Source organism: Prinia subflava, chromosome 9, assembly GCF_021018805.1.
Source record: "Prinia subflava isolate CZ2003 ecotype Zambia chromosome 9, Cam_Psub_1.2, whole genome shotgun sequence".
Taxonomy (NCBI): Eukaryota; Metazoa; Chordata; class Aves; order Passeriformes; family Cisticolidae; genus Prinia; species Prinia subflava.
Genome location: NC_086255.1, coordinates 7,424,500 through 7,437,425, shown reverse-complemented (window position 1 = coordinate 7,437,425; position 12,926 = coordinate 7,424,500). Strand labels below are relative to the sequence as shown.

General features: G+C 36.2%; 1 protein-coding gene across 3 annotated transcripts in view; it reads left to right on the top strand.

Moving 5' to 3' along the window:
• The window catches only part of ATRNL1 (attractin like 1), a 425,861-nt gene that overhangs the window by 55,960 nt on the left and 356,975 nt on the right, over positions 1-12,926 (top strand). For all 3 annotated transcript variants that reach the window (XM_063405246.1, XM_063405245.1, XM_063405247.1), the window contains exons 7-8: positions 195-282; positions 9,843-10,098. In XM_063405246.1, the coding sequence (XP_063261316.1) occupies positions 195-282; positions 9,843-10,098 (344 nt within the window). The remainder of the gene's footprint in view (positions 1-194; positions 283-9,842; positions 10,099-12,926) is intronic.

Below are 12,926 nucleotides of genomic sequence, written 5' to 3'. Positions count from 1 at the left end.
ATTGTTGATGGGTCCCTTAAAGAGCTGTTTCTGTTCTGCTTGAGGAATATTTAGTGCACTGTCACAAGTTAGTGCCCTGTTAAAGGGTTGTGTTGCCCCACTAACAAATTACCATGTCAGAGTTAGTTTGAACATACAAGGCCTCCTGTTTCCTCTGCAGGTTGAAAATGTTTCTTCTTCTGTTTCTCTCCTAGCTACAATTTGGAAAGCAGTATATGGAATGTAGTGCCAGTATCCAAAGGGCCACTCCAGAGATATGGACACACTCTTGCTTTGTATCAGGTTTGGACTCTTCAGTGTTCTGTATAATTCTATGTGTGTGCTGTTAGTGATCTTAAATTGAGTCACCATGAACAGAGACTTCTGAGGATAATTGAATTTCTAAATATTTTATATTAATGTTTTCTTCAGTACTTAGGTGTATTGCATAGTTTTTGAAACAGAGATTGTGCAATTCTTCTTCATCTCACTTTGCTGACCATAAACCTTCGGAGCTAAAGCTGCCAGTAAAAGGCAGAGGTGTGTGTGTGAGACATAACTGGGGTTGTGGGCAGTGCTGCTGCTCCCCAGCACCATCCCCAGGGGCTGAACCCCGCAGACAGAGCTGGGGCAGGGTCCTTTAGCAAGCAATGGCCCAGGTGTGGGGATTGTTCAGGGAATCCAGGAGCACGAGGAGACAGAAGGCTCCAACATAGGCCTGAGGGGGCTCTCAGGGAGATAAGCAGCAAAGGGTGACAGCCTTGTTGACTGTGACAGAGAAATACAGAATTGGTGTTGCAAATTTTCATTTGTTTGCATAAGGCACTCCCAGCCAGGCAGGACAAACTTGATTTTTGGATCAAAATACAGGGCAGAGTTGTATCAAGTCAGACCAAAGTGCTCATCTCACCTGGTAACACCTCTTGAATAATGGGCAAGAGTGGGTGCCTAGAAGAATATAAGAAAAAAGGACAGGAACTTACAGAAGTTTCCTAGAATATTGTCCTACTTTGCAGCTGGGATTTCCTAAATTAGGATAGTATTTTTGTGGAAAAATTATGAATTGCTGTTGTTTAGTTTTCTGTTTTTGGTCTATGTATTTGTTTTAACATTGAAATCATTCAATGCCTAAGAAGTCCAGATTTTTTTTTTAGGAAATAAAACTTTCCAGAAACTGGTACTGGCTGGTTTTAATTTTAATAATCCCTACTTCTTATTTTCCATTTATTTCCTCATACTACTCATGATTTTCTGTAAGGCCATCACACCCTGTGGTGATGTTGTAGTACCTCATATGTAAGTTTTGGAGGTATCTCATTGAGGTGTTTCATATCTTGCCTTGGTGTGAGTCTGTTTTAACTTGCTGGAGTTTTTGAACTTTTTTTTGAACTCTACATTTTCTTCTAAGTTTCCATTATCCTTCTGTTAAGTTAAACTTTATTTATGTTGTTACTTCTTATGGAAAGTTTTGTTTTCTTTTTCAAATAGGAAGCGTTCTTGTAATCTGAGCAAAAATGTCTAACAATGTCTTAGAATTAATTTTTTTCACATTTTTTATATTTTTCCTCCTAAAAGTTTTACCCTTTTAGTTGTACATTTTAGTTTCTTTTTATGTTTGGTCTTGTTTTATATAGTGAGTGCTTCCTCTAAGAGGAACTGAAGGCATGGGCTGATGTTTTGTCTTGTCTTTCTGGAATCTGTTGTTCTTATAGAGATGTTGAATCTATGTGTAGTGTGGTGAATGTTGTAGTTTTGTTTTCAGTAGTAATTTAAACTAGGGTTTGTGCATGCCCTAACATCAACTCAAAGCTTGCTTTTCTTCCTGTCAGTTCCCTGATTCATTATTAATGTATTATCTGTTCTTGGAAAGGTCAGATCTTTTCAACCAGTGACTTTGATTATTATAGTTCTTGTAGATTGTGGACTTTTTAGTCAAGAAACATTTGAGTAATGTATCATTTAGCAGTTCAGAATAGAGTCTTAAAATGTGATTTAACCTTTTCATTTGGCAGTGCTAATATTTTCTCGAGACAATTGCAAACTAAAGGGTAACCATTTTGAAGTCCTTTCACCAGCAAATATTAAATATGATAGATCTGTGTTAATTCAGACATCTCTTTGGATCTCATTGAAGAAGTGTGACTCATGTTAATAATAATGAAAGCTGCAAGCAAAGGTATAGTGAGGAAGCTGTGGCTGTTGTTGAAGATGTTAATTAGCATTTAGGAATCACTAATAATGAACCTATGTGAAATAATTACCTACTATGCTGCTTGTACTAGTGATTGTCAAATGTCAGAAGTTACATGTGCCAAGAGGAGCTGATCATGCAAGTCAAAGAAGTTTCAAGGGAAAAAAGTATGCTCTTCTGGAGTAAGTTCTTACATTAACTTTTTAGAATAAAGTTCTGATATTTTTCCTTTTAGATTGTCAGTCTCTTGAAAAAAACAGGAAAAAATAATTCAGAGTGAAGAGCAGTAGAACATTATACCTAAAGATGGCAGCTTTGAGCCGTGTTTTCAGCTCTGTATCAGTAATTGTGTAATGTTTTCTTTACGGTTGATAGGGAAAAAAATATCCACAGAGAAGAAATTAGATTAAATTTTTGACTTGAGCACCTGAGATTTCAAAGCCTAGAGCTAGGCTGGAGTGAGAGCACAGAGCCAGTGTTGCCCGATTTTGGTGCAAGGTAAATTGCAGCTGTGTGATTGACTCTGTGGAAAGTGAAGTAAGTTACTGTGCCCATTTCCCTCAGAAAGCTTCTTTGGTAAAAACCAAAGTACTGTTCTTTATTCTGAAGAAAAAAAGATCTGAGGACTCCCACTGATGTGTAGTTATAACAAATCCTCAAGACTTTTTATGCGTTTATAGAGGAGAGACTATAAAAGAACTCCTGCTTTTAGACCAGCTAAACTGTTAAATAGTGTTCAGGCTGCTTATTGGAAAGATGCTGTTAGCATGTGCTTCTACTTATCTCAGAAATTTTATGTAGTTTCTGGCACCTTCATACTGAAAATATCAACGTACTTTGAAATAATTTATATAAGAAACAGGCTTATAAAGAGACTGGGGTAAATGACTTGTAAGATTTTTTGGATAGGTACATACAGCTTTGATAAACATGACCAGGTAGGGAGTTAGAGGAAATTCCAAAATACTGGATCCCTGGATTTAAGGAGAGGGGGAATTGCCTGCAAGGTGTATATGTGATCACCGCTGGGGCTTTACTCAGTTTTTGGTAGTAGCACCAAAATTGGTTGAATTTGGCCTCGTAATTGAACTGTTGGTGCTGGTCCCAAGACAGTAGAAGGATGGCTGGGCTTTGAGGTTTGTTTTCTTTGAGACTGGCAGTAGAGATGAGGCAGGCAAGCTGATGTAGTAGTAACCATAAAGTACACAGACCATTTTATACATAGTCAAATTTAATTTAACTCATTTGAGTTTTATGAATGTTACTTCCACTTTTAAAACTTTATTAAGAAAGGGTAATTGTTTTGATTCTTTTTACAGATTAATTGGTATTGGTGTTGAGTCTGTATATATCTTCTGGTTTTTTTTATTCGTCTCATCAAAAGCTAGTGTTAACAAAGCAAGAGAGTAAAAACTTTTCCTACTTTATTATGAACGAGATAAAATCCTTCCTTATTGTTATTCTTTTAATGCCTGTTTTTGTTGTCTATTGTAGTATAATTTGAATAGCACTGGAAATACAAAAGTATTTATAACTATTCTATTAGTAGCTATTGGTAGGTAGTACCAGCAATTTCTGTAGTTTACTGTTCTGTGACCTTGAATTACATTTTATACACAACTCGCTCTCTTATTCTGATTTGCAGATCTCAGAAGTGTGAGAAGTAGGTGAGGTGAGCTGTCCTACACTTCTTGCATGTAGTCTTGAGAAAAGCCTGTTCAGAGTTCCCTTCTATGAAGAGACCCTAATTCATCAAGAGATTGGTTCTTTATGTAGAAGTGTCATATTTTCATTCCTTGTTTCAATGTTACGTTCCAGTTGGTTTGAAAGTGAAGTCCAAGTGAGGTCACCTTTCATTAAATCCAGCAACCATTGGAAAACTGCAAATAATGAAGAAATAAAGTGACAACTCTCTTGATTAGGTTGACCTCCTGACTTACAGTGTGGTGCAGTACTGTCTTGACCTTGAATTAGGTCCTGTTGGGAACATAAGTTAAAATGTTCCTCTCTTGTAACTTATTCAGGTTCTTATTCAGAGAGGAGATACAGTCCCACAACAAAGAATTAATAAATCAGGCTTCAGGAGGAAGAGTTAAGTGAAGGCTGCTTTCCAGTCTGTCAGACCTAATGGGAAGATTACTGGATCAAGTAGAAATGTAACTAATTTTCATATAACACATAAGATGTTCTTGATACTGCTAAGCATATTAAAGGAGATAACAGTTTGTGGAAAGAAAGAGGAAATATTGGACAGTCCTTAACCAAGTGGTACATGTTGAATGCAAAAAATAGGCTTGTGGTGGATGAGTTATTGCTGGGTGACATTTTGTGAGACTTGTATTTTGCTTGGGGAAAAAAAACCCCAAGAATTTCTTTAATGATGTACTAATTTGACTAAACTTCTAGAGATTTCTGGAATAAGTACAGAAAACAAAAATCCTAGTAAATGTAAGAGTTCTGTTAGTTTACATAAAGATAATTTTAACACCAAGGTGTGGATACAGTCTAGGAGAGAAAAAAGATTATTTTCTTGAAACAAGATCATTGGAGAATGACTGTTCATGTGGTTTATGAGTAGCATTTCTTTGGCCAGTTCTTCAGGAACAGTTTAGATTTATATAAGAATTAACGCAGAAAAACTAATTTCTGAGAGACTTTTCTGTGTACCCATGATATAGTTAATAAATACAAAATGAAAATTATGTGGTTATTTTAATGTGATTAACTTTCTTCCAGTTCATTAGAAATGGATTATAAATTATTCCTTTGTTGCAGGTTTTTTTTTTTTACACTTTTTTTAGTGGTATCTACCAGATAAGATTCTTTTGGAATGCAGGCAGGATTTGCATAAGAGTGTGTCATTCCAAGGTACAGCCTGAGCAGCTAAGTATTGTTCCTTTAGGAAAAAGAAAAATTGTGAAGTCTGAGGAATAAAAATACAGTAAGTTTTAGAAGGCTTGAATTACTACATTTATATGAAATACAAAATCAATATTAACAGTGAGATAAGGTGTAGGGAAGAGAACATGTCCAAGGTCAATGGAACAAATGATTTTGGCTGTTTGTTCAGGATTCAGTGTGAAGTGTGTACAAGTGTTACTTTGCTTTGGTGTGCAGTTTATTGATGGGGTTTTAAGGGACAAGTGAGTGCTCCTGGTCTTTGGTGATCTTATAAAATATCCTCCTTGATCTGTTTAATTTTTCCTCACTGTAAGATGCTCCTCTGTCAAGGATCTCTGACCAACCTCTTCCAGTCTTGACCATTCTCAATGAGAAAAGAGAAATGTTTATTCTTATATTTAAATTGAATTTCTTATAATCCAAATTGTGTGTATCACGTCTGGTTTATTTGTTGGATTACCTTGGGAAGAGTCTGGCTCCCTCTTTTTTAACCTCTCCCACTAGGCATTTATTTGAATTATTTGGTTATTTAACCAACATAGTCTCTAAAGATGATGATGGTATCAATAAGATGAAGAAATAAAGGAGAATTTTATGGCTGTTAGTTGTATTTATTCTTCCAACATTCAAATTGTGGCACTTTACTTTTTCTCCTATATTTGAGTTATTTTGTTGGTCTTATTTTGTCCAGTCAAAATATGCATGTCATTTATTACTCTATAAGAGAAATCCAAGATCAAATGAATTTTTTCTTCCCTTGAGAAATGTGATTTAACAATTTTTTTCAAATCCTGGCTCTGGTCTTATCATTCCTGCCTTCTGCTGTCATCCTCTCTGCCCAACATGCACACTCAAATATTTACCGATCATATACCTTTTGTCATCTTTTTTTATCATTGTGATTCATCAAAATTTTCCACTGAGGTAGGTTTTTTTTTCAGGGAAAAATGCATTTTGAAAAAATTACTGTAAAGTTTTGGTTTCAATGAAGCAAACAGGAGCTGCCCTGTCTGTTTTGTTGGCTTGGACTGTAACACCTGCCAAGAAACCAACTGATGGATCTGTAGGTGGGAATGTCATGACTGAGCGAGCTGTCGACCTGCTCTGTTTACAGGAGGAAATTTCTCATTTTTCTGGAACTCCCTACTGAGCAGGAGCTCTGCAGTTCAATAAACAATGTACTTTTCTATACTTCAATTTGTATAAAGTAATAGTTACATAAAATTTTGGTTTGAAAACCACAAAGTCTTTCAAGGTTCCCCTAACTTCTTAGAGAATGTTGCTCATATGATATAATATCTCTAATATGGCCAAGGTTAATTTATTGAGTTAAATGCTCAACTTTTCTATCTCACACTGTAATTGAAGGTGTTGGTTTTGATACCTGCTATCAGAATTTTAAAATACGAATGTGTTGGAGGCCTTGTATCTTCTTAGTGCTTATCTACCTGTATTGTTATTTCTTCATGGAAGAAATCTGCTTCTTGTCCTTCTCTAGACTGAGGACGGTTTATAAGATCTTTAATTTGGGCCAGATTCTTCATATTTTTTTTCACTAATTTCATAAAGACTCTCAATTTTATATTTTTTGTTGCCTTTTTAAGAAATATGTTATTTTATATTGCAGTCCTGCCTGGTTTGCTATCTTATAAGCACATATCTACTATGCATAATTCAAGGAAATGTCAGCAGTGTTTGTGTACTTGCATACTTTAAACTCTGTCTCTTATGTGTTGTGTGTTCTCGAAAGCCTCACCTTTAACATATACCTTGATTTATATTTACTATAGAGGTAATTTATAGAGGCAGTATGAAGTTTATAAAGGGATTCCTTCTTTTCTGTCACGATTTTTATGCTGCATAGGACCATTTACACTCACATCATTCCTACGATCCATTCCTGTTAAGGCTTTCCAAATAAATCTGTTTTCATGTGCTTAGGAGATTGGGTTTTGCCCTGTATAAGTATGCATGTAATATTTTTTAATTTCAGTTCTGTATTTCTTCCACTGACTTTGGTCTCTCAGCTTGTTTTCTCTGTGTTCAGCTAATCATCACTTACTTTTAAAGTGTTTTTCACCAGTGCTAGGAGCTTCTTAATCTCAGAAATAGCCCTTAGCAAAACTTAGTTGAATCAGGTTTTGTGGCTGATAAAGCAGTTGTCATGACCTTCATGTCTTTTTCTCTGTGAATATTCTTGTATACAGGATCTGGTGTGTCACCTAAAAGATTGCTCCTCACAGAAGTGTTCTTTTATCTGAACTTTGAATCATTTAAGCAGGACTATGAGGAGGACTTTGCTATTGTCAGCTGTCTGAGAAATCATTTCAAAGTTCATGTAGCTCTTTAGGTCACCTTTTTTTAAAAAAGTGTCTTTCCTCAGTGTCAGAAATATATTTTTAAAATACTGTTATGTAGCCCCTGCAGCTCCCTAATTAGCTCTCTCTTTATGCCATAGTCAGTTATCAGCCTTTGAAAATAAGTAGTTCACAATTTTAGTGATGCTGATTTGACTTTGGGGATCTATGCAGTGTTGTAAGGAATGAGCCTTGTAGGATCCTTTCAAGAAGAGTATTTGTTCAAGCCATTCCTTTGGATCAGTGCACATCCTTCTTCAGTTTTTGTGGGTCTTTACCAAACTCTTTCAAATGTTTTATCTCCTAGGAATAGAATGGTTTCAGATATATATCTCTCTAATCCTACTACAAATTCCTTCTGTGAACATCTTTTGTTCAAACACCACCAGTAGCACAGAGTATCCCTGCATAGGAATGATTTAAATTCCAAATTGAGAAATGTTCACCTGCCCCAAATGAGAAAAATAGTTGAAAATTTTACAGAAATTTCAAGTGTACTGTTGAAGAGATTTTGGAGAGTTTGGTGAGGCATTTGCTGACTCATCTCTCTAGGTAATGAGGAGTCTTTTCTTACTGTTCTGGACTCTGTTCCTTACCATCAACCACAGGTGTATGGGGCAGCAATATAACCCTTTACATTTCTATATGTACAAATCCATCAACTCCTTTTACAACGTCTGAAATTTCTGCATGATTAATGCAGAAACTTCTTTGGTAATTTCCTCATATTCCAGCCTCTCTTTCTGAGTATTTCATGCCAAATCAAACTTTGACAAATGTACTAAACCTGCAGCTTCCTATTTATTATTTATTTATTTACTTATTAATAATAATAATATTTATTTTTTATTTTAAACTTGGTAAGGCTGAATTTAGGGTAAGCCCCAGAATATTACATTGCAGTATGGAAAGGACAGCTGTACAGCATGCAAATGGGATGCAGAGTGTGTGGGGTGGTTGTCTCCTAGTAATGATGGGGTGGTTATGTCCTGAGTATCAATCTTGGAACCAAAGAAAGTTTTTTCCACCCTGTATAAACTGTCCTTAAGCAAGTCTGTGAAGCCAACAATCTGGAATTTGTTCTGTGACTTGCATACCTTGGCTTGCAAATCCAGATGAATGAAATTCAGTAGGATTTGCTTTCAGTCAATATTCAAGTAAATCACTCATTACTTCCCAGAACAGATGGCTCTGCTGTTTGAGGTGTGTGGTTCATGGTGGCTGGAAAATCTGTTTTGCATTCCTTAAAAAGAACTCAAAGTACTCCCCTATGGGACTCAATTTTAGTAAATGTGCTCAAGAGGAGCCAGCCACATCCTGGGCTGCCTCAAAAGCAGCACGACCAGCAGGTTGAGGGAGGTGACTCTGCCCCTCTGCTCTGCTCTCGTGGAGCCTTGTGTCCAGCTCTGGGACACCCAGTGCAAGAAGCAAGTCTTCCTCCTCAGGAGTAAGTCCTGAGGAGGGGCCACTGAGGTGGTCAGATGTCTGAAGCACCTCTCCAAGAGGACAGGCTGGAAGAGTTGGGGTTGTTCAGCCAGGAGAAGGTTCTGGTGACACCTTATAGCACCTTCCTGTACCTAAAGGAGCTACAAGAGAACTGGAGGGTGATGTTTGACCAGGTGGTGGAGTGGTAGGACAAGGGGAGTTGGTTTCAAACTCTGAAGGCAGGTTTGGTTTAGGTACTGGTAAGAAGTTCTGCAGTGTAAGGATGGTGGGGTCCTGGCACAGCTTGCTCAGAGAAGCTGTGGCTGCCCCATCCCTGAAAGTGTCCAAGGTGAGGTGGGACAGCCTGGAATAGTGGAAGCTGTCCCTGCCCATGGCAGTGGGGGTGGAAGAAGATGAACTTTAAGGCACCTTCCAACCCAGATCATTCTATGATTCCATATAGGCATTGTCCCTTTTCTTTGAGTTCTGGTGGCTGGATTTCCTCAGAACTTAAATTTGCTGGGAGGAGAGAATGTGCTCTCTTGTGCACGTGCTAAATGAAATCCCCATAGACTGAGTGTGTGGAAAATCACATTTTAATTCTGTGAACTGTTCCTTAAGAAAACAATATATAATATCCTTTCTGTTTAGCTTTTTTTAAAATAGAATGCTGCAGTATGGATTAGAAGAGCCATGTAATTAAAGGTTTTCTGGTTGAAATAATCTCTTTGAGATTCATTTTGGTGTCATTTTCATGGCTAGGTTTATTTTTCAGAGAAATAGACTCCTTATCATTGTTGGTTTAGTTTAAGTATCATTGTCTGGGATTAGTGTCTGATATTGATCTGGTTAATGTAAGATTAAATGTGAAGATTTAAGTCAGATTGCTCAGTTATGAAATATTGCTCAGCAGAGGAGTATGCAGTTCAGATATTACCCTTCTGTAATCCATTATTTGCCTTCTCCTCTCTCCCTTCCCATTTTTACAGGAAGACATCTACATGTATGGAGGCAAAATTGAAACGAGTTATGGCAACGTCACGGATGAACTGTGGGTTTTCAACATCCCCAGTCAAACGTGGAGCACCAGAATTCCTGCAGTGCTTGTCCATGGACAGCAGTATGCTGTGGAAGGTCATTCAGCACACATAGTAGAGCTGGACAGCAGAGACGTGGTCATGATTGTAATTTTTGGATATTCTTCCATATATGGTTACACAAGCATTGTGCAAGAATACTACATCAGTAAGTCACTTTCAAATCATTTTGATCACGTACTGATACAAAAAATGCTGGTTCTTTTAAATTGAAAAAAAAGGGTTTTTCCTTCAGAAAGAAAAACGTGTATTTTCCAAAATAATTAAGGCCTCTCCTTTTTTCCTTCAAGTTATGTACAAAAGATTTCTTGTCAAGTAATAGTGTTTCATGTGTGTTTGGAGCACCATGACTTTTTCCATTTTTGTACATAGTTGTGGTACCCTAAAGGGGATAAAAATTCAAGCCAGAAATTCCTCACAGTAGTAATTGTGTTGAAACATAGTTTTTTAACACAGATTTCCAGTTTTTAGCATGCACCAGGAGAGCAAAATTAACAATAATTTAGTTATTTTAAAGGTTCTTTAATGTTGATGTATTATTTTCATTCTGTTGTATTGTTTTTAAATAAAATAATTTAGTTCATTATATATAGGGTTCTCTCTTAAAGATATACATGTTGCTGTTAGAGGTAATAATTGAAAATGAACTCTAATTTTCTGTAAATAACCTACCCTGTCTGTCTGGGTTTCCCCTTGTGAACTGCAAGCTGTTCCTAGGGGTGATTTCAAATGCTAAAATTAAATAAACCAAGACAAATCTTTCTAGATTGGTACAGCTAAGATACTATTTCAGTGGAATAATATTGAAAATCTACACCTCATAAATTCTTAGGAATATTTATATGCCTCCTAATTAAATTTATAGTTTTCTACTTTTGTTTAATTCCTTTTTTCTGTTGAATTTATCTGAGTCGCTGTTATTTATGCAATTGCAGAAGGCATAGTACAAAATTTCAAAGTAATGCCTATATGCTAAAGGATAATAATTGTTTTTGTTCCATTTAACTTCTTTTTCCATGTATGTTTGTCTATATAAACACTGTTAAAACAGATTTATAGATTGGGGAAATCCCTTCAAAACTGAGATGATTCTTATGCTCTCTGGCATTATCTCTGATGGCAGTGTCAAAATTATGTAACACTATTGAAAAAGGATAAAAGTGAATGGCAGTAAGAGGAAGAGCACCATAATGTGCTTTATTCACACTGAGAAATTCCAATTTAACTGCATAAAAACTACTATAAAACTCTGGTCTCAGAATGATGTTTCACAACAGTATTCTAAGATTTGTTAAGCTTTAAGGGCCTTTTTTTTTTTTGGAAAACTTACTTTCAGAAAGTTGTTTTTTTTGACCTATCAGAGATGATTTTTTTTCCTGTGAAGGAAGCAATATGTTCTAGCTTTCTACATGCTTGTCCACTGTTAATGTCTGTTGGAAAACTTTAAATGCTTTGCTTCTTCTGTTGGAACTTTAAATTATTTGCTTCTTCACATGCTGCTAATTTAACATGTAGTAGAAGTACCAATTTTATTCTCACCTATTATTGTTGTTAGTTTAATTAGGAAGAAGGGAACATGATTTGTAGAGTAAAATTTTCTGCCTGGCTGATTTTATTGATGGCCGTATGGTTGAAATGGACAGCTTGTTCCCGTTTTAATTTTTTTTTAATGTTACAGCTATGTTTGTGGAGGCTTAATAAAACAGTGTAGTTAAGCATATATAACACACAGACACAAAGAAAAACCCCAAACCTTCCCTACCATGGTGATAAGCTTGGAGTAAGAGAAAACAGTTCTGTCATTTATGTGTCAATTATTCTCAAATTCTAATGTCTCCTTTTTGAGAGTATATTTTTGTCATATTCTACTGAGGATTTTAATTTATTAGAGAAAATGTGCTTCACTTGCATCAAATACAAAGGAAAGTTGTAAGAGTATAGGGTATTACTGTGGAAACCCACTGACAATCCTGGTGAAGGAGTGATTATTGGGGCTCGCAGTGCTTTGCAGAACATGCTGTACCTGAAACTTTGGTGCCACAGAGAATTCTCACGTTTCATTTCACCTCACTGCATCTCCCTCCTTTCCCTTCCCTTTAAGTTAAATTAATTTTGTGGTAAATTTTCCTGAATTCTGTGTTGGCCGTGGCATTTATCTAGTTTTGCAGCTGTAGAAACTCATTTTTAACCATAAAATTCCAGCTGGTGGTTTGAATTAAGAATGACTGACTGTTTTTTAGGAGGAATTTGGCAGTTCAGGATCCAAACTTAAAAGACATAGGTAGTGAGAAGTATTCCTGTGAACTCACCTGAACAGGAAACGAAATTCCATAAAAATAAGGTTTTCTGATGTTATAGAAATAAAAATAAACCATTTTTTTCTTTCTCTGCTTGCTTTAAAAGCTTATTACTTTAACATTTCAAATTGTACTGTTATTGTTTCTACATGTTATCAGTAATGGCTTTTATTCCTAAAGAGGGCTATTTTTCAAGCATTTACCATATGCATACTGAAACAAAGAGACATGGAGGTAGTTTATCCTTTGGTTCATATGAACTGAAACCTTTAGGATCCAGTTCTTTGATGAATTTTGATCAACTTGGTACATGGAATTCTGGTGCTAAAGGCTCCTTTACTTGCTGTGACCATAATTTCCATGGGGGTCTGGGTTAAGAAACACCTGAAGAGGTTTTAAATAATTGTGGAAATAGCTAGCTTTTCATGAAGGTATGTAGTTCTCATTAATAAAATATGCCAATCAAGGGTATATCTGATTGCAAAATGTCTCTGACACTGTTAGATTAGGAGAGAAAGTAATTTTTTCCAGAGTAAAATAAATTCTGGAATAATTAGACAGGGTTTGCAGGCAGATTTTCACCATGCAAAGGCACGTGAATTTATTTCCACTCCAAAGGTGTGGTGGTTGCTGCAGGAGGAAAAGAGCTTCCTGCTGTCCTTTCTTGCAGTGCCTAGAC